At 46.2% G+C, this 22,084-nt stretch overlaps 1 protein-coding gene across 5 annotated transcripts; it reads left to right on the top strand.

Annotated features, from left to right (window-relative positions):
* The first annotated feature begins 654 nt into the window (after positions 1-654).
* LOC144177888 (uncharacterized) lies at positions 655-20,600 on the top strand. 5 transcript variants are annotated; one of them, XM_077705477.1, is made up of 9 exons: positions 655-824; positions 1,198-1,281; positions 4,290-4,436; positions 6,289-6,417; positions 10,133-10,250; positions 12,032-12,147; positions 13,571-13,614; positions 13,751-13,795; positions 18,176-20,600. In XM_077705477.1, exons 2-9 carry the CDS (start codon positions 1,200-1,202, stop codon positions 18,233-18,235), a joined length of 741 nt encoding a protein of 246 aa, XP_077561603.1. In that variant the 5' UTR covers positions 655-824; positions 1,198-1,199; the 3' UTR covers positions 18,236-20,600. The 5 variants fall into 5 exon arrangements, with proteins under 5 accessions (XP_077561603.1, XP_077561606.1, XP_077561604.1 ...); XM_077705480.1 differs by lacking the exon at positions 4,290-4,436; XM_077705476.1 differs by lacking the exon at positions 655-824 and having other exon boundaries at positions 841-1,281; positions 18,179-20,600.
* Positions 20,601-22,084: the final 1,484 nt, after the last annotated feature.

Here is a 22,084-nt window from a genome sequence, read left to right as displayed (position 1 = left end):
GGCCCACCTCCAACTTTTTTTTTTTTTTTTTGAGGAAATCGGCAAAAAAATGGCGCGTACGTTGGGAGTTTTTTTTTTATTATTATTTTTGTAATATCTTTATTTATAAGTAACACAGAAAATTGCGAATCGAACAAGCATTGTTTATTTCAGCCGAAGTTATACTATGTGACCAGCTAAAATTCGCGTTGTCCCGGGTAATCAATATAGGTCGCTGTATTCGGCCCCCAGGAACAAAGCTTATTTCCTCGAGATCAAAGATGCGTGACCGACAGCAGAACAGGCGAGAGGCGAAAGTCCCTGCTACGGTCGACCTGGAACGCGCATCGTAATGACCCGCACCCGTCCCAAGCAGCCCGAGCCGCCACGGAGCGCTTCTGAATTACCGGACGCCTCTGTCGTTCTCATATACCTCCGAGACAAAAAAGAAAAACAGAAACCGAAAACGGCCTTCCTCTTTCAATACCGGTCTCGGCATCAGCGCCAGGAGATAATTGCCGTGCGTGAAATGTAAATAATAAACAAATTTCACCTTTCCGGTGCCACTTCTGTCGTCTGCTACGGCGCCCCGCGCTTGGAGAAGCGAGAGATACGTCATTAGACGTCACCAAAACACCCGTGACGCAGGCGAACGTCATTAGCCTAGCAACTCGCTCTCCGGCGTGGTGGTGATCCGTCCGGCTGCGTCCACGGCTGCCCCCGCCGTAGGTTGCCATGTCATTTGGCAACAAATGGCAACTATCATAACACACCTTTTCCTTGTTGACCGGCGAGCGCCCTTCGACATCTTATACAACCCACTACCTGCGTCCCTCGCGGCCCGAGTAAGTAGACATGTCTCCTTTACGTTCTCTGATCCGGGGCTGAGTTCCTTCGGGTTGTCGATCGTGTGGCTTATAGATGTAAAGCTTAATAATCGACGGGAATTGAAACCTGTGTTTTCATAAACATTGGTCACACTGATTGCATCTCACCGCGCTCGACCATTAGAATGTTGCTCTGTGTTGGGCAAATCAAGCGCTCAGGGCGCCAATCATTCGGAAAGTCGCTGTCCGCGCGCGGCCTTGGCGGAGTTGCCGTCGGACTACGCATCGATGCCGCCAAGGTGTCGAACATCGTGCATTGAGACCGTGTTCGTTGCCGAGGTGTGAGCGAAGCGTGCCAGACCTGAGCGCGCCGCTATGTTTTGCGTTCCAGCCATGGTCCTTGCGGTCGTGGGCGTCGCCGCTGCTGCAGCGATCATCTCGCTAGCTAACGCGGACGCTACGTTACAACTGGAAGGTAAGCTTTTCTTTTGCTATCTTTGTCATCTTTGTCATTGGGCCAATCTGCTGGCGATATGTACTGGGCGCTTTAAAATGTCGCCTGCTGTTTGAATCAGCAGACCGCGCGTCTTGTCCTCTAGATCAATTAATCAGGTCTGAGTGCGTGATCACCAATACCGGCATTCGCTTCGTCTATTAAGTTAATCGACAATACTTAATTGCATTGCTTGTACTATCTATAGTTCTGTATTGATGCGGGGACCATTCCCGAATGTGTCCTTGCAATGCGCGCAACTGGAGTCAACCGCCGTGAACATGCTTCTGCATTCGTTTTTGCTGCTGCTATGCGCAGACGTTAAGTTTCATTTTCGAAACTCGTAACAGCGTTTTTGTGGTGTACTTGAACTTTCCGACGCGATCGAAGCCGTGCTGCGGCATTGGGACTTTGTGGCGACAGGTATATATTAAAATCGCAATTGAAATATCCGACGCCATCGAAATTAGCCGCGCTGCGGCTTTGAGACCTTGTGAAGACAAGTTTCCAGCTTTTCAGTTTAACCTTCGCGGAATTGGCATACAGTTGCCCTAGCTGGGTTCATCCGGTGAGAAGTTGTGCTAAAGAATTTGGCCTTGTCACTTGTCTACCGGCTGCGACGCACAACTCAAGGATGTTGCATGAAGTGTTGGGCTGTGTCAGAACGGCGTACAGTTTGCTGTACTGTGCTAGGGCAATTGTGCCGGTGTTCGCGGCCTTGTATTCCTGCCTGCGAGTGTGTGTTTCTTATGGAGGCGAAAATGAGTATGTTCGGTAAGCATTGGGCGCCTGACTGGTCTAGTTTAATTCGTAACCGTCCTTCTGCAGGCGGACAACTAATAAAACTGGATAAACATCTGCAATATTGTTCAATCCCAAAAAGATGGAAGAGCTGCAAGGCATATTGAAGCCGTGTTGAGGCCAACTCGTGCACGAAATTGAAGTGCGCACAATATTCCAACCAAAGCCTTTTAAAAGACTGAATGTTTTCATGAGAACGAAATAACACAAAATTTGTGCACGAATCCTTGCTCCGAGACAAGATGTGGCAAAAATGTGACGAAAAAGCAGTCAGGCAAATATTTGTGGAATTGGTGGCGAATCGGTTGACACAATGGTTCATTGGCGAGTTTTTAGTTCATGCCACGAGGGTTGAAAATCACCGCAGTACTTTTTCGGGTAATGCAATAGAATTAGCTTAGCTCTTGGACAATAATGAATATCTCTCTAAGAAAACCAAAGCATAAAGAATAGACACACACAACGCATCGAAATTCACATTTAATATGCGAGCACCATTTGGGAAAAATGATCCAGTATTCAAGATGTACCTTGAGCACAGGCCAAATTGTCGTTACAAAACATCAAGGGGCACGTAGGTGTCCTGGCTCTCGTAGGCTGGTTTAAAGAACTCATGTCTCCCCAGTGGCAGATTCGATGGGCCCTGATTCCAATATTGCTATTTACATTTTTCTACATTTTATTCCTGAGGGAAAGTGGAGGGGGACATCAGATATTTACGTAACTGAAGATGTGCTCAAAACATGCATTCTTTCTGTATGTGTTTCTATGTGAAACCTTCCAAGTGAGATGTAGGAGTTTTATTGACGCTTCATTTTTTTAATCCTTCTTGGTGGGTCTCCCTTGCCTGTCATTCTAACTGCGATTCACTCAAGTTCAGCAAGCTATGGGAATCGTTGCTAATGAAAAAAGAAAGAATACATCCCAGCTGTTTTATGTTGGTCTTGAGTGTCTAGTGAAATTAGCACATTCCCTGTGGAGAGATGTTGATGTGAACTCTTTTTTAAGGTTGGAAATAAGTTTTGGAGAACATTCCAATACCCCAGATCATATTTTTGGGAGTTCCTTATGTGGCCTTGTAACGCTTGTTTGCGTGGGAAATTTATTCTCTACGCATAAAACTGGAGAGCATTTGCAGTAGGAACTGTTACATTTGCAATTGCTTTTAATTGTTTAGAATTTGCAGTCAAACATCTCCAGAAAAAATGAAATTTGAATTACCAAGACATACTGGTAGCATGAAACAAGCAACAAAAAAAAAAGAATAAAATGACATATTTAAGGAAATGATTAAGTCTGTGTTCGTTAACTAAAACTAAAACATGCATGTAGCAGCAAACAAGCAACGAAAAAAGAAAAATGCAGAATTTATGAGATGAAGCGGTTATCAATCAAAGGTGCCTAGTAATAAATCTGAATTTAAAGAGAACCTATTCACTGGCAATAGCACTCGTCAATTCATTCCACTCTTCAATGGCTGTAGGCAGGAAAGATTTTCTGAAAGTGTTAGTGGAGCAAAACGGGCGCCGAATACTTATGGAATTAAATAATCGACTAGATGTGTGGACGGGCGCAAGTAAAAGTGAGCCATGTAGGTGAGGGAAGTCGTAGTACATTCTCTGGTTTGAACTGTCTTTTAAGTGCAGAGAACTTTAGGGGCTCGCCTTGTCGTTGTAGCTCCCTCGTTGGACGCAAGTAGAGCTGCACGGCGTTCTGTCGTAGCGGCTGTCGTCGCGGCGTAACCTAGAGGCTTTGAAAGCCAAGCGGTTTATATATTCATAAGCGTTCGAAACTGGTGAACCGCTTGCGCTTGTCCCCATTGTTCAGTGCAAAGAAAACAGTAGGTACATTTGAGGCAAAGTATGTGTAACTAACCGGCAGCGCCCGCGTTCATTTAGTTGGGAATGCTTGTTGGGTTGGATTTTGCGATAGTAAGCGAAAAAAAGTGGCAGTGCAACGCTAGCACGTGTGGGAGGAAAAGCAAGCGCAAAAAGAACAGAACTCCCGCTGGCACAGTTTCAGGCAGGGGGCGCGCGAGCACTGCGAAGGCGGGAAATTTGAATTGCATGGGGTGGCAGCAGTGAGCGGATGACGGCGCTACAGCCCATTATGGTGAGTCACTGCTGTGCACTTCCGACAGCTTTCACGTTGAGTGGAACGGCTTTAATTTTTTGTTGTGTGCATTTCAGTCGGAGTCGATGAGCTTGGTCAGCGCTGCCGAATCGACAGCGACTGCTACCGGTACACGAGGGAAGTGATCTGCCTCGACCGGCGGTGCGCCTGCCGACCGGGCTACAAGCTGGTCGCTGGCCGCAGCTGGGTGGAGTGCAGACCTCGTGAGTTGTTCTCGATTGAATTCAACCGGAACGGACTAAATCAGACAAAGCCAGTTTCAAGCAAGCACTGGCAGTGGTGCTGGAGGACGAATCAAGTGAAGATTTGAAGATACAAATGCATTCCAACAAGGTTTTAGAATTTTGGTTGATGGATGGCTACTCAATTTCGCGGCTTAGGTTTAAGAATTAATGAGGGGGCTGATTTGGGCCTGTTGGTAGAACGTGACAAAGAATAGAAGCGCTAGGACAACGGCACTAGCGGGTCAACACACACAAGGCGCTGTCGCTTGTCCCGTTGTCCTAGCGCTTAAATCCTTTGTCATGTTCTACCAACAGGCCCAAACCAGCACCCTCGTTAACTATATTTCCACTACAACGGGCCCCTTTCTACGTGAAGCGCCTTGTGTGTGTTGACTCGCTAGTGCCGTTGTCAAAGCGCTTCTATTCATCAACAAACAATTCAACTTACTCAAAACTTAAGAAAAACACTGTTACTGTACAAACACTGTTACTGTACTAACTTTTTATGGCCTGTCCGTAGCCAAAGACTTAATTCTAGCCGGTGAATACCACAAGCTGGTTATTGTGGCGCCTTGTTATGTCGTTGGTAAAGCCACCGTTGGCGATCAGAAGTTCATCCCGTAAGAACACTACACTGACGATCGCAACTGCAAAGTCCTTAATGTGTAGCACGTGGCATGGGATGCTCAAGGCTTGCCACAAATGCTGGAAAAGTGATCTTCTAAATTAAATTTTTTTTTCTCATATTGTGTTGCTGAAAAAAAAAGGGGCGTTTAATCGTGTAATCAAGTTCTCTGCGCATAAAACCGGGAAGAATTTGCAGTAGAAAATGTTACGTTTGCGATCACATTTAATTGTTTAGGATTTGCAGTCAAATGTTTCGTATTTAAACATCTCCAGGAAAAAAAAAAGAAAAGAAAAGGACGGGGAAGAAAGAACTCAGCTTTGCAAATAGGTCAGTCTGAACAGTTTTGGTGTGCTATGCTAGAAGCCTTTTTCTGGGCAGGTTTTGGGAACTGCCAGAGGGTTGTTGGGCTGGAAGTCGACGCCTATACCATAGGCTGGTGCGCAATGAAGATCTTTTGGAATGCATGAAGGGAAAAAAGAAGATAGCAGCACTGTTGCACTAAGGACTTAAATGCACTTCAAATCCTTACAGTACAGCGCCTACCCATCGGGCTTTTGTCTGCCGTGAAACTCTCTACCTGTACTCCTTAACATGTGCTAACGTGCGGCTGACTAACACTTTGCACAGCCGTATGCCATAGAAAACACATTGCTTCGGTTCTGGGTTACCAAAAGGCCAGAACGTTCACTTGCCAAATCACCTTCACATGGGAAAGAATTGGACGGTATCTTTAACCCTGGCAAGGGGCCAAGATTTGTACAATGTTTTGTGAATAGTGTAATATGTGGTATTCGTTGAAAAGTTGGCTGTCAATTTCTTCGCTTGGCAACGCTGGAGGCGGCCACAGACATGGCCGATGCGCCATGGACATGGCGCTGCTTGGGCCACTGCTGCCCGCACGCCGAAAAAAAAAAAAACACCGCCGTGCGTCGTCTGCTCCGTCTAAACCTGATTCTCAACAGTGGTGTCAACAGAGATGTTATTAATCGCACTCACATTGGACTCGAGGCAATACTTTGCGTTCGGTGAGGCAGAGTTTGTTAACGTGCAACACAGTTATGTGCTTAGCGCGGACAAGTACCGCCATCCCGCGGAGCCCGACGTAACGAGTGACGGCGCACTCACACGGTTGCCTGCATGCGCGCCTCGCCAGTGAATACAAGCAATAAAAGCCTATTGTGCTTTTCTGTTTTTCTCGCACAGAAACTCTGGAGGGAGATGGCTGCTCTGTGCAGAGGCCGTGTTCATCCTTTTCGCGAACGTACTGCTTCAACGGAACCTGCACCTGTCAGGACAGTATGTACTTCACCGGCGAGCGTTGCGAGAAATTCAGTAAGTGTTTGAAAACTCTCTCTCCCTCTCCCTCTCTCCCTTTCTCTTTCAATTTCGCTTTTACTCTCTCTTTCTCTCTCCCTCCTCTCTCCACACCCTCCCTCCCCTCTCTCTATCTTTCTCTCCCTCTCTCTCGCTCGCGCTGTTGTTTGTTTTGGGCATGCAAAACAATTCTTTTCACGTAGTACTTGCCACTCACTTTTTTTAGACAATTGATAAGATCAGCTAATATACTTGCACCTCTAAAATAAATGCGCATTTTTAGCTTCGTGTCTGAGTCTCACTTAACCCCTTCAGTCACCGTGCCTCCATATGGAGACGTGACTTTCTTCGTCATTTTCCTCGTGAAAACAAAAAGAGTTTATGCTGCAGAGCGGTGCCGCTGATGTTCGAAACCTACGGAAGTGAAATGCAGCACCATGTGATGTGGAATGGCAGAACTGCACTCATAAACATCGTTTCAAAATGGACGCCACCAAGTTTTGTTGGAGCTCCGATGTGTTGCCATCCTAAGTTCTCTTTCACTGCGGCGTAAATCATTTATAAAGACTAAAAACACCTCTTTCACGTGCAGAAATTATTATTTCACCTCCTTGTTTGTAACCTGCCTCAGGATATTTATTATTTTTTTATAGGGAAAAGCAGGATTGAGTAATGGTGTCTCCGTATGGGGACGCGATACCATTTGCGTAATAAGCATTCTAGAGAGACTGAACCTTTTTTTCTTACCTCTAGACACTTGACACTGCTAAACCTCCAAGTATGGATTTTTTTCTGCAGTGATTATAATAATTCGTGACTGAAAGGGTTAAATAGTTAAAAAAGTGCAAGCTATGACTATGCAAAAGAAATTTGCAGAAACCCCCAAGTGGCAATCGTTGGATGAATTCATATGCTGCAGCATTGTACAGTGAGCCCGTCTAAGGCTGGCTTCGCCACTATATGCAATTGCTATGCTGGAAAGACATTTTTACGGAGGTAATACTAGCAGTATAATGTCATCAAAGTAGGGTGGCCCCAGGGCCTCTCATTAAATACCCCCATAAGACCGCATGCAGCTCTACATACAGAGCTTCTTTTAAAGCCGGCGTCGCTATTATGCAGAAATGCATTGCTGCAAAAGCATCTTTGCTGGGGCAATATTAGAGGTCTGATCAGTAGCGGTTCCAGAGATTGGTTTTGGGGGGGGTAATGGGGGGGGGGGGGGGGGGGGGGGCGAATAAAGAACTGCTCCCCTACTTGCGCCAATTCTGCGGAGGAGGTGATAACCATACAGGCATGTGCGCGTATGCCGTGTGAACGCACAAATCACTTAGCGACAGAGTGGTTTTTGGGCCCCCTTAGGCGGTGCAACGGCTGGCTAGAGCCCGCATTTCTGACGGTCGCAACACGTTTGCGGACTCACACAAGTGGGATTCAACTTCGCGCAAGTGGAATGCTTAAAAAAACTAAAAATAAGAAGCTGAGGACCTCTTTGGGGGGGGGCGATCGCCCCCTTGGGACCGCCACTGGGTCTGATATGAACAAGTGAAGAAAAGACCTGGCATTTGGCAAAGAATGCTGCGCGTTCTTTGCCGAGTACCCTCAAATCGAGGACCGTGTAACACCCTGCATTTCCACAAAAATGCATATTTTGCGAAAGTTCCAAATGTAGTCATTATAATAACGTAAATGGAGATAATTGGCTGGATAAAATTTTGAAAAACTAAAAAGTAAGAAAGGTATTAAAAAATTAAGGAAAATGACAAAACGTGTAATGCACGGCATTTCCACAATAATGCAGATTTGGCGAAAGTTTCACCTGTAATCATTATACTAATAGTGTAAATGGAGATAATTGGTTGAATAAAATTCTGAAAAACTAAAAAATAAGAAAAATATAAAATAATTACGGAAAATGGCGAACCAAGTAACGCCTTGCTGATTTCAACAATAATGCAGATTTCGCGAAAGTTCCACTTTTAATCATTATAATAGTGTAAAAATGGCGATAATTGGTCGGACAGGATATAGAAAAACTAAAAAATTTGGCTGGACAAAACTCGCACTCAAGACAAGCGGTGTAAGAATGCTACACATTTGTAGATAAATCTCTGAATTTCTGCAGAATTTTTTTTATTCTCGATGATAGTATTCGCATTGCATATGCCGCGTTTCACCAGACACTGGCTGTCACGTACAGGTCCCCACCGAAGCTGACATCGGACTTGTGAACAGAAACAAGATCCCCGAGTATAAATCACATTCACACAAAACAGCAAAACAAATGTTTATGGCCAGAAGTCGATTGGCGTTGTTGCACGTCACGCTGGGCAGATTTGTCGCAGTTGCCTTTACGCTTCGTCTCAAATGAACAGAGAGAAATAATTTATTCGCTAGCCTGCTTGAGGCGCTTTTGAAAATGTTGCGGTGTCTGTACACCCAGCAGTACGCAGAAATACGCGTTACTATACTCGGTTACAACTCAAGAACGGCACCACCTCATGTAGTGTATCACTCCGCCAAAGCGCCGAACCCGTGACGTCAGTGCGCGCGCGTTTTGAAAGGGGTTTGCTATGAATGCGTGATATCGTCTGCCTTGTCTCACGCAGTTTGTTTGTCGTCACTGGAGTCGTTTATAAGCATATTAAGTCCAAAAAATCATGGGAATGGCTCATGCCATGTTCAAAATATTCCCAGTAACGCCCTACTTGCGCCGTGCGTAGAAACATCTGGCTGCGGTGATAAGGCACAGCGGCAACTTCCGGTGCCATTCTTAAGTTGTCACCGAATATAGCTCGACATTTTGCAATGACTGCAGACTCTTTGCCCCGTACCACGGCTCCTACGGCTGACCAGCATCCGATTATTGCTGGTGCCGCTGTTTGGTGGCGCCGTGGTCACGCTCAGAACACCGGTACACGGAGCCTGTACACCAAGCTGGCATGAATTTGACTTCACTCCTGTACAAGTACTGCTGGAAAAACCTTTGGAGGTGGGCATTGGGGGAGGAATATAGGTGTTTTCTTATATGAAGTGAAGGAGGCTGTTTTCTTAGACGTTGAAACTGGGCAACAGTGGCGGCGGACAATACCACGGGATGGACATGTGCCGGGTGAAGAGGAAGATGTGGCAAAACGTGACTGAGATTAGAACGGGGCGGACTGGGCTGGACTAGGTGTGCACAGCCGGATCAGCTGAGGAGTGGACCTTGGCGGAACGGGACTCCCAGTAAAGATGTGGTTTTAGGGGTGCAGTGTCTTTCTGGGAACCGCAGCCGGATGCAAGAACCCCGGTACCACATCTTATAGGTTTCCTCATCAATTCCACATAGACATGCTTGCGCATTTAAAGAAACAATGTCTGCACCTTCACAAATGCAGAACCACATGCTGCCGAGCTCTGCCGTGTAGGAAAGGGTCTCCCTCCTTCACAACGCACTCACTTTCGCGGTCACAGTTAGGGGTGTTGTTGATAGCAATTAGCACGCAGAGTCTTAATCAGAGCTTGAATGAGGCCCCATAGAAGGCTCTTCTGAGGGGCATTCACGGTGTGCATGACTGGATCTTCTTGTGCGGAGGTGTCACTTTGATGCCGTAGCACTTAAAAACCGGTTTTTGGATGTCCCATGACAAGTCCCATCCCGTTTTTCATCTGTATTTCCCGTGTGCCATCCAGCCTGGTACAGTACTAAGTTTCCCGCACTTGTTTTCTCTCCCTCTCCTCTTAACCGCAGCCGTATTCGAGAAGCATGATGGAGAAAGGTTCCGCACTACGTCCAAGTTCAACGTCCTTGCCATCCTCATGATCGTCGCCATCTTAGTTGTCGCCCTGTTGTTCCTCGTTAACCAGCGGTAAGCTCTTTCTTAAGACGGCAGGGAGTCATAGACTGCGCAATAGTGTTAAGGTGTTAAGTGCGCAGCGCTTTTGGGGGCTTGGCTTGTCATTGTAGCAGCTTGTCCAGGGTCAGGGTATCATGCACCCAAACACAGGCCTCGAAAAGGTCACGTTACGAAGCCGATGTCAGTCCCATTGCGCCACACATACTCATATGCAAAGTGTTGGGGGGCCGTCTTTGCGCTGCGTCGTTTCCACAGAGGCTGCTGTTGCTAGGCTGTAAATAAGTACACAGTAATATAAATTAAGGAAAAAGAAATTATGAATTCATGTATTAATTACCCCAAAATAAGGAGAACTCGATCCAGCGTCTCTTTATAGGCCTTTTCAGGGGGGTGCGGTGCCCTCTCTTGACCACTTTCGGTATCAACGCCAGGCTGATACGGAAACTAGCCAAGAGGGGTGCCCAGCCCTCTGGTGAATTGCTGCACTGCACTTTGACAGCTTTCACATTGAGTGGAACTGCCTTAAGTTTTTTAGTGCGAGTGTCATCATCGTCTAATTTAAAAGCTTTTAATTAACTGGCCACCTGGAACTATCACTCCTTTGCCTTGTCATGTGAGTGTGGTGTGCGCTTGCTTCAATACTGCAATCATTTAAATGATGCTCGTCAAAAAATTCTGAATGCAGTCGTGCCAAGGTAACGCACCTCAAACATTCACGCATCCCTAGTTATTTGCCTGCCCTCTTGGGATCTTTTGTGTATAGTTACTGTCAACTCGTAAGCGGACCTCCTAACAGGTTAACTTGCAGTAACGTTGCAACGAGCTCTCGTTGATGAACAGCTTTTTGGGAACTGGCCCTGTATTCAGTTCCAATTTTGCGTTTGAAGGTAGAAGAAGGGGCCATGAAGACAAAATACAACCGTGTACTGTTTGAAAGAATTAGCCATTGGCAGCTCACTGAACTCCATTCCAGCCATGAAGGATGTTCATTTAACCATAAAAAATGCAAGAAATATTGGAAAAACAAAATTTTACACCCCCGGGAGTTGTCAGTGACCTGAGAGAAGCCACCAGTAAATAGTTACCAGCGTGTTAACTGCACATTATCAACCAATTGATGCGATCAAATTGGATTAGAGCCCCTGGTACAATTTCACAGTAGCGTTTTGTGTGTGTGTGTGTGTGGGGCGGGGCTTTGGTTGTTGGCTGCCAATCGCACAAAGATCATTTGGTATCATTGTTATCGGGAGAAAAAGGAGTATTTTTAACGAACCAAAGTGGTATTTTCTCTTCATGGCCCCTTTCAGTCAAACATTTTACACGAAAGTGTTTTGATTTCAGCGACGTCATATCCATCACGGAAATGACGCCAGTACAACGAAGCAAGTGGCCTGTAAAGGGTGCAACCCTGCACACACGGTCTTCTTGCAGGGAAGCAACCTTTAGTACCCAAGAGTACGTTATACTTAGGGTTGTTCGTTTTCGAGTTTTATATTTTAACACGAAAGTGTTTTATGCCGGAGTATACCAAGATTTCACTGACGTCATATCCGTCACGGAAATGACGCCAGTACACCTTTGCCGAAGCGACCCGCCAGCAGGACGTCGCTCGCCAAGCACACCCACAAGACAGCCGGCCACCCGCAAATCATGCTCAGCTGCAGATTTCGCTGCACATTTCACTTTCGTGTTTTACCAATGCCTATGACAGAGGAATCAACCACAGTTTTTTGTCCCATTGGTTTTGCGGCCGGCACCTAAGTTGTTCCCCGCGTATGTTCTCTTTGTTCCAGGAACATGTTCTTCTACTTCCCGTGTTGCATGAGGGATGCTGCGCTGACGGCCCTCCAGCGAACAGCAGCGGTGCGCACCCCTGTGGAGCCCCACCTCGCTGCGATAAATGTTCCCGGTGAGTCCTTGCTGGTGCAGATAGCCACTGCAACGAGATGCTATCGTCAGGAGTTGTACAGGTCCTTGGAAATTTTAAAAACCATTTGAATTAAGAATTCAGTTTTAAAGGGCCTTGAAAGCCTTGAATTTTTTTTTTTTCTTCTCATAAAATACCCTTAAATTCTTCGAGCAATATAGAAGAGCCCTGGATATGTTACCTGCTTTTTATGCCGTATCATTGTGGCCCTGCACACTCCCCATCAAAAACATACTTTTTCAATTTCAAGCCAACTTGGGAGTACATGTGGGCTGCTTAATACAAGGGCTCATACGGAATGAAAGCCCCGCATCAGACTAGGGGAAATTAACCTAGGTCCCCCTTCCATGTTAGATGCTGCTTTCTGCGTTGGCTCGTCCTGCTATTCATTTTGCATCTCTCTTGTGCCCCACCATAGCTATGCCCCACTATGTTTCGAAAACTAACGGTGCTGACACCCCAGAATGACATAAAAATGAGCACAGATAAGTAAGATTTGGAATGGGAATGTGAGAACACAGTGAACCTAGCTCCGAAGCTTTGTTGGAATAGTATTTTATTTTGACAGGTGTGGTGGTGGGCAGAGTCAGTAGACCCCCCCTTGTTCATGAACAGACATTAGGGGACGACAGTGGCAGGAGGTATTAATTTACGTTCCTTGCTATCCGAAACTGTAGTAAGAACATTTGCAGAGCTCGAAAAAGTTCAAAATAGCACGTATCTTGTAAAGCTCTCTCATAATTAGTGTGAGTGGCGCTAAACTTGACCACTTCCAAAAGGTGGAGTTGCTCCACAGAAGTCTTTCTCAAGGTCATTTTTCGAAACATAGAGAAGCAAATGTTTTGTGTGTAGAACAGTTTAATACACATTCTCCCTGGCACCCTTGAAAATGCCTTGACAGGGCCTTGAAAGTCCTTGAATATCCTTGAATTCTTGTATTTGAATCCTGTACGAACCCTGTATCATACTCCCGTCATTATTATGACTTTTGACAGCATCTGACAGTTGTAATCTTGTACTTGCACTTATCCTTGTACTTATACTTATCCTGAGAATAGTGCCCATCCTTTTGTACTTGCGATGATACCCTATTTTTGCAATGCTATTTGCGATGCTCGTGACAATACCCAGTGACTCCATTGTGGCCTTGTGACAATATCGCTGGCAAAATTATAATCATGAACGAATGAGCCCAGCCAGTGGTGTCACCAAGCCCGAGTGACTTGGGTGAAAAACCAGTCATAAAATTTTGCACTCGAAGGATTTGTGCTTGAGACATCAGAAATGACAGCACAGCCATGATCCAACGTGCACATATACATGCGTACTAATCGGAAAGAGCTCATAAATTAAAAATGTTGCGTTTGTAACACTCTTTTGCGTCAATGCATTTTCTTCACCACAGGTGTCCACACATCAAATTCCCAGGCCTCCTTGAGCTTATATTCGGTAAGTGCAGCATTGAGAAGTCTTGCCCATTCACTTTCTTGGTCTTGGTTTGCGCAAGAGTAAAAAATTGTTTATTGAACTTGTTGATTACACTCGCGTGCACAATAATGAATGCTGAACTCTCCCTGTCTTGCAGCAACAAGACAAGCCCCCTTCGTATGCGGAGACGGTGTTAAACGTGGTAAGTCGTTACTAGCGTGAAATTTGACAAGACGGGGCAGCGGTAGTAACGTGCTTGTCTTACCATTTCTCCGTTTTATGGACAGCTCGTGGTGTCTGCAGCGTGGCATGCCGTATTTACTCGAATCTAACGCGCCCTCGATTGTAACGCACAATGGTATTTCCCGGTCCGAAGAAGAAAAAAACGCCATGCCCTCGATTGTAACGCGCACTAGACTTTCATTATTTCACACAAAAATACAACTTTTTCTCTCCTGGAACAAGCAAGGTTTATTCCAAAGATGGCACAAAATGAAATGTGCCGGTTATTGCGGTCAAGACAGTCACCACGACGACGGTCCGGGGCAGTGCCGCCCCGGCAGCAGCTTTGTCGTTACGGGTCCAGTGGCTCGCTGCTGCTGCACGTACTCCGCCAGCGGGTCTTCTATTTGGGGATATCATCCCCTCTTTGGTCCGCTGAACCCTTTCCGTGTTGCCTTGCTTGCGAAAATTTTCTCTTTCTGTTTGCGCCAGTCCCGCACGCAAGTGTCCGGAACACTGAACGCACGTGACGCGACGCAGTTTCCATCGCTTTCCACGCACAAAATTATTTTCTTCTTAAACGTAGCACCTTGGTGAACCCGTCGTGTCTTCGCAGTGGGAAATTCCATGCCGGGAAGAACAGAGGAACGCAAAAAAAGACTACGCAGGCTAGAAAGGCAAACATACGCCGACTACAAAGCGCTGGCTACGCTTTCAGTAGTCAAGCGGCAATCTTGAAACATCGATGGCGATACAGTGCCGCAGTTTTGAGTTGTACTCGATTGTAATGTGCATGTTATTTTGGGACTTATTAAGGTGCGTGCTAGATTCGAGTAAATACAGTCACAACAGAGTTATTACTGAAATCACTTTTTACTTTTGGATAGTTGTGTGTAAATTAGGGGTGTGAGAATATCAATTTTTTAATTTCGAAGCGAATTCGAATAATAAAAACAAAGTTCGAATCGAATCGAATATTTTTCGAATATTTTTCGAATACGAATACTTATTGTTTTTTGGAAAATAATGTTTTCACCATCTAGAGACACAAAAACTGCAACTTTATTGCACAACAAATCACACAAAGTAAAATTAGGAATTGCACAATACCATTGCACTCAACAGGTTAAGGTCTGCACTCACTTAAATGTTAACATGGAGAAAGGTTAACTGCTCGACATGTTCGGGGAGCAGTGACAACCTCCTTCTCGTCACCACTTTACCAGATACCGAAAACAGCCGCTCACTTGAGACACTAGTAGCTGGCGTGCCCGAGCCCGTGCACATTGCCGCGCGCTGATACAGCAAAATCTTGATGATACTAATCTCGCGGGACTGCGAAAAATACTCGTATCATCCGAAATTCGTATGAACCAACACAGACCAAAAAGTTTAGCGCTGAAAAGTTTTCGTTTATTTCTTTTCCTACTTTCGCGTGAAGAAATTCGTGATTTTTTCTGTTTTTTTTTTTAACCCCCGTGTCGCAAAGCAATCCTTTCTGGGGCACGTAAAGCGGTAAAGCTTCGCGCTCGTCTCCTCACTCGCTGTGCCCAAGCTCGCTACACGCCGCAACAGCCAAGCGTGAACCGCATGGTGCGTTTTTGCACGCGATTCGCTCGCCTCGGCTCTGCGAGCGCTGTATTTTCACGCCCACATCGACGATTTCGCGCCCACGGTAGCGCCTACCTCGGTCAGAAAATGACGCACGACGCGCGCGGCAGAATGGAGGAGCCTGACTACTTGCGATGAGATCGAAACAGCCGGCTTGGCTCCGCCGGAGATGGTTAGGCTTAGCACCCCGGCAAATATTTTATGGGCGCTTTCACTAGCGGCGCGGATGATGTTTTATAGTACCGTTTTCGCATGCATTATCAGCTCCTTTACCGCACAAGCAACTTCGTGTCTTTCTTGAGCCGCATTTTAAAGAGCGGTTAGAAGCGGTCGCTCGAGCACCCGCGCCACTTCGCGGCTGGAGCCGACGACATGTTGACTCCGCCAGCCGCGCCGCGCGCAGCGTGGGGGTGGTTTCGCGGCGGTGTCAGCGCGTTGGGCGTGCGCAGAGCGTTTTCGCGAGCAGAAAACAACAGCCCGGCCGTTTCTGGAGAAAGAGTGACAAACAGGGGAGCGAGAGCCGTCACTTGCTCGTTCGGCAGTCGGGTGCCTCGCCGGCTCGTTCGTATCTTCCGCCGGGCCGCGCAGGTCCGTTCGTAACAGCCGAAATTTTTCCCATTGCAAACGATGCAATTTCGCCGGGACTTTTCGGAAATTCGTATAATTGAGAGTCCACTGTAAATAAACACCGATACAGACACGGTCTGAATTTTTTTTTTTTTTTAGTTTTGGGTGGTTCGAATATTTCGAACAATAATAGTGTCGTTCGAATCGAATCGAATACCAAAAAATTCGAATCGAATATTCGAAGTTTCGACTATTCGCACACCCCTAGTGTAAATACAACTGACATGCCAATGCACCCTTGTAAAACTGAAGTGCCCATACTGATGTGCTACACGAGCGTTTCGAAGGCCTTTGAGTCGAATGTCCTTTGACTCAAATGACACCTTTGAGCTGCTACACGACGTTTTTCAAAGGCCTTTGGTTCAAATGCCATTTGAGTCAAAGGAGCACGACAGCTGACCTTTGAGAGACTCAAAGGCCTTTGAAACGCGAACGGTCGTACCTAGTGTCACTAAATAAGGTTATTTAGTGACTCTAGTCGTACCCTCGGGCTCAGTTTCTGCAAGCCGTAATAACAAAACCAATTATTTACGAGAAAACGTTTGTGTTTGAAGTGCAAGATCTTAATAATTTTTCACTTGTTCGCTTGTTTTCGTTCTTTGCCACTCGCTCTACGATTACGAGGTGACTTGGTACTCTCGACACCGGTGGTGCGAAAAAAGACTAAAAGAAGCTGGCTGCCTCGTGTATGTTTTGTTCGCGCTTGTAGATAGTCATCAATTTGGTCTCTAATAATTGCTTTTTTGCCCATTTTAACCTAAAATTACATTTTCGCCATGAACGAAACATGGCAGCAGTGGCGACGCCAAAACATGGCGGGCGAATGCGGAAACTTTCAGCTGCCTTTGAGAATCGCCGTGTAGATCGGCGAAACTCCTTTTAGTTCGAATGGCATTTGAAATTTCGAAGGTCCTTCAACTGAAATGTCCTTCCAAACGCTCGTGTAGCACAGGACTTTATAAAGCAGTTTCGGCCAATTCTAGAAAGCACAGCAGAGTTAAAATAATCGAATCCTGTGAGAAATTTGTTAGTGTCATCAGTATATTGGTGTTAGTGACGTTGGGGGGTGCTTGTTTTTTTTTATTTATTTATTTACAGCACAAACAACAAAAAACCCACAGGCACTGAACTTTCAACAGGCTTTTATTGCTGTGACGTCTGGCATAAAAATGCAGATACCAAGGCAACAAGGAAATAGAAACGTAACTTGCGAAAACTAAAACTACAACACAACTGTCGCGACAACACTACCACCATCTGCCTACATACTGCCCAGATTGGCGATCATTTCGGCCGATAGCACAACAGAATGGAATTTTATATGTTGCTTTTTTTGTTTGCTGTTACATGAGCTTCGCTAATTTCTCTTGCATGTTCTGCTTATCGTTATTCCATATTGAGGCACATAGTTCCTGCATTGTATGCCTAGATGGACGCTGATACATTTTTCCACTCTGAAACTATGTTTTTTTAACCTGCCATTTATGCATTTCCTAATTTTTCCGATATATTGTCTGCCACTTGTTTTGCTTCCCCATCCTCGCCTCGTCCGTAACACTGTTGGATTTTTCATGGCGAACTCGCTGTGGACTCTATCGAAACACGGTCTCTAACGTTGCGTAGACATACCGTATTTTCACGCATATAACCCGCCCCTGCTCATATCCCGCACCCCCACTTTCCGTCGAAGAATAAAAGAAATTATATCCCCACGTATTGCCCGCATATTTTATATATGAAAAGGATGGACCGGAGCTGTTATCTCAAGCAACATGACACATTTGTTTATGCAAAAGACTTACCTAGCTGAGTACGTAACTAGATTACTTGCCACGTACATTTTTTTCAGTTAGTTTATTGTTGAGCTGTGTGAGCAAAATAAGCACTGTCAATGGGTTAACAGTGGCTTATTCGCTATTACTGCTGTAGTGGCATCACATCCCATGCGCATTGCGGTGAAGCAGCAACAAAGAAAATACCTCCCATATAATCCGCACCTCTACTTTACCCCTGAAATTTTCGCATTTTTGGTGCGGGTTATACGCGTGAAAATACGGTACATCTCATGAAAACACAAACGTCAGCAATCTTTTTTACCCGCATTCTGTCTTCGCGCACGCAGCAGTACCTCCCGACATACCAGGAAGCCGCTGCCGTACCCACAACCCCGAAGCCGTCTTGAATCTTCCACTGGCACAATTCTACGGCAATTGCTTCTGCCCTGGGCCGATTCCCTTTCCCGGTGGCGTTCGAGATTCCCTTTCGTGTGTTCTCCCTTGGCATCCCTCCGGCAACGGAGAACTGTACAATAATAGCCAAAGCTGAGGCGATGTGGAACCCGCCTTTCTACCCATACCGGTGTGAAGATCGCCGTCTTACGGAGTTCTCAAAGAGCGACGCTACCCAACCCCTGTCCCTTCCTTTCCCAGACTGAGATGACAAGCGAGGTACTGTATGTGTGTACAGCTGGCAAGAATTTGCACCCACAGCCTGCATTGCTATCTGGTGACGACGGGAGGTGTGGGTGTAGTTGTACGGCCGAGTCCAGCACGTGAAATATTTTGTGCACGCGTGTTGTCGTACTTCTGAGCGCAACTGCGTTTTCTTTTTAGGTTTTGTACTTCTTTTTTCATTTTTCTATTTATTTTATTCGCCCTTGTTAGCCTTTGCGACGAGCTATAGAGTATTCTCGGAGGATAAGCAGAGGAGATCTTGCTTGCATTGCCCTCTGAATTTTGTTATCTGTGGCACTGCCCAGAAGTTATATGGCATATGACACGGACAAAAAAGATAAACTGTCGGTGTTGTTGTTTTCTTATCTTCATATTTAAGCTGCAGTGCTGCCTGGCGTACGCAAAGTGCTTGAATGCAGTGTCGCGTGGCAGTCGGGATGCATGTGATAGGAATGTTGACGAGACTTACCTTAAAGCGGTCGTGTAGTCGCAGCTTTGAAAGCACGCTTGACTACCGCAGGCTTTGCTGCACCCGTAGCAGGAACTGTGCACATTCACGGCTTCTATCGCATCTCGTAAGCTGTAGTTGACATAGTGCAGACGGCGGATAGCTGTCAGAACATTGTGATAATCCTAAACTTTGCGAGAACGTACTATGTGTTTCTCCACTAGGCCGTTTCTTCTCAAGCGAGCACGGCATACATACACCGCAACCTAGTTTTGCTACCGTGTTGTACAAAGCGTGCGTTGTCGGTGCACCGTTTTCATTGTTTCTCACCGCTGCTTGCAGGGCAGGCAGGTTGTTGGAAACACCTGTTGGCAGGTGTCATCACAGTACACTTCTATGCAAATACGTCTAGCTGTGCAGAGTACTATAACCGCCGCACCGTAATAACTAGCGACCCAATGTGCAGCGGGGAAGTGGAGCAGAATCTCGCATAGCACTACTGTTAGTCACGTACCCACACTCGAGTGCTTGTAGTGTTCTCAAAGCAAAGTATTGTTGCCCCCCGAGCCGTGCTTTACGTGCCGTGCTTTACGTAGGTGGTATTAGCCCATACGTTGGCCCCCACTGCTGCGTACCGCTTTTGTGATAAGGAGTACTTTCTCACCGGTGAATCTCGCGGCCCCACACTAGTTTCGGCACGTGCATTTGCGGGGTTATTTCCCGCTTTGTTGGAGGTGGGTAGATTTTGAACGGCGGCAGTGCGCAGCCTTGGTCTTGCGTGGCTGAATAGCGTCGATTGCCTTGAAAGTTGCACGCAGTAGGATCTCTTCTCGGCGCACCCTTGTATCTGGAAGCTCTTGTGAGGGCACAGTTCACGACCCCTCAACCTTAAGAAGTGGTTGATTCGTATGTTTAACCTCAGAGCTGTGACTTTTCAATGTAGAGCACCTGTCAATGTCTATTTCACCCTTGTTCTTATTGTTGGCAATCGTTTCTTTTACAAAAGCTACCTCGCTTAATTTAAGTTGATCTTGTGTGGGCACCCACCATTGTAACAAAACTTGATAGATCTCTCAAACAGTTTTCTGTGTCTTATCGCTTCACTGTGCAAATCTCCTCAAGTTGCGAGCAAAGACCAATTTATTTTTGGGGGGTTGAATATTTTTTACTAGCCTTCTCAAGCGGAATGCATGAATTGCGCTGTATGAGGGTGTATATCTAACTCTGGGATGTAGAGAAAATCGCGAGCGATTGCATTTCTGTGAAAGATTTCACTTTGTCCTGTACCTTATATTGAACAATTGCAGTAATATGTTTTTCTTTACTGCCTTTGGTGTCCTGTGCGTCACATTTTGTTTTGTTTTGTTCCCAGTTGAGAATGTGTTCCCTTTACATCGCTTCCCCGAGTGTAACTGTTTTTTGCAGCACTCGTGCGTACATATGCAGTACAAGTCTGCGGCTGCCTTGTTCAAGAGTGGACAACGCAGTGTATATTGTGCAGCTGAATGTCATCTGTCTGAATGCGTCTCGCGCGCACACAGTTCTTGTTTCGTCCACACTTTTCATGCTTCTCGGAGACGTGTTTCTTGTTTTGGAATGAATTGTAGTGGAGTAGTTGAAGAAATAAAACTGTTTCAAGTTGTTAATCTTCTCTTCTCTGAGTCTTGAGTTAGGTTGTGATGTGTGTAACAAGTATTTTGAAGGTGCTGCATTTGTTGTGTGGCCTTGTGTACGCTTGCAAATACAGTAAAAGCTCATTATAACGAACACTGGTAAAGCGCATTATCGGCTATAGCAAACTAAATACGATCTTTGGTTGGTCGCACTTTATTTCAATGGCACTTATTATTTTATAACGACACTGAAACCAGGAGCCGCGCGCGATATCGGATATAACAAAGAAATATTTGACCAGGAGGCTGAGAAGTTACTTGGGAAAACCCTGCAGCATCCGAAAGTGCAGAAATATAAAGGCCCGTTTGTTCGTGGACACTGTGGAAAACTCGATCTTGCACAGGGATGTGAGTATACCCACCAGGTGAAGATCACATCCTTCATCAAATAAGTAAAGAATGAAGTAAAGTAAAGGATACTTGGAGGCAAAGAATGAACTCGAGGAGCGCGGGACAGGAGTGGTCGGAGGTCAATATGGGAGAAGCCTTCGTCCTGCAGTGGGCATAGTTAGCTGTCTCTGCGCGAGCGCGGCGCGCGCGTCCGCCCTGGACCTACGTCACGTCACGCCTTGCGTCGACTCGCGGGACGACGCGCCAGCGTGAACCAACCGCCCCGCCGCCGCGTAGCTCCTCCTCGCCCAGGAACATGCCTCCTTTTCCAGACACCCGTCGCAGCGCCTGCCTCGTGGACGCCGCGAACCTCTCTGGGGCATTTTGGACGGGTCATTTCGCGGCCGTTATAAAACCCCTTGCATCCAGGGGCGTCGGAACAGGGGGAGCGATAGCTCCCCCTAATATACAAACGGGGCAGCACGGCTCCCCCAGTCAAGGGGCACCTGAAGACTTCTTCTGAGGCCCAGGCGGCTCCAGCAAAGTTAGGTTTAGTTCAAGGAGGAAAAATGGCTAAGGATCAGACGATATTCCATCGAAATCCCGGTGGCTCTGGCCATTAATTAGGCGATATTTTTCGCCCTTGTGAATGGCCTCAAATCAAATCTCAAATCTTCGCCGTTACCCGTTTTGAGCAGATATATAGTTGAAAGGTCTTCGTATGAAGCATTCGACAGTCTCTCCCCGCTCAAACATTCGGTGACTGCAGTATCAATCAAAGGAATATTGGCTTTGCCTTTTGTGTCCGGCTGGTACAGTCGTGCTACTAGCCAGCTGCACTGGACAGTATGACCAATAACTCTTCACGCTAACCAGTTCGGTTTTCTTAGAAAACCACGGTTCCCTAAGCGGCTTGCACCAATCGCATAATTACTCACGCTTTAACAAGTTGACAGCTGAGATATCAGCAGTGCGAATATATATTACGAAATATGAATGCATCCGTACAATACCACTGCAATTTTCCTAATATAATAGTGCACCAGACAATCATAAATACTCGGAACAAAATTAAAACCAATCATTCGTTGTGCATGCGCATGTACGCTGATAATAAAACGCACATG

The sequence above is a fragment of the Haemaphysalis longicornis genome, unplaced genomic scaffold (genome assembly GCF_048455015.1).
Source record: "Haemaphysalis longicornis isolate Haplotype H1 unplaced genomic scaffold, Haemaphysalis longicornis Haplotype H1 scaffold_33, whole genome shotgun sequence".
In the NCBI taxonomy this organism is placed as follows: domain Eukaryota; kingdom Metazoa; phylum Arthropoda; class Arachnida; order Ixodida; family Ixodidae; genus Haemaphysalis; species Haemaphysalis longicornis.
Note: the sequence above shows the minus strand (reverse complement) of the source record. Positions and strands in the feature narration are given on the sequence as shown.

What these genes read in the sequence shown, in the direction of transcription:
- LOC144177888 (XM_077705475.1), top strand. Translation starts at nt 1,182, where the DNA reads ATGTTTTGCGTTCCAGCCATGGTCCTTGCGGTCGTGGGCGTCGCCGCT. An exon ending in CTGGGTGGAGTGCAGACCTC is followed by an intron (nt 4,437 to 6,288) that starts GTGAGTTGTTCT and finishes TTTCTCGCACAG; the next exon opens with AAACTCTGGAGGGAGATGGC. An exon ending in CCTCCTTGAGCTTATATTCG is followed by an intron (nt 13,615 to 13,750) that starts GTAAGTGCAGCA and finishes CCTGTCTTGCAG; the next exon opens with CAACAAGACAAGCCCCCTTC.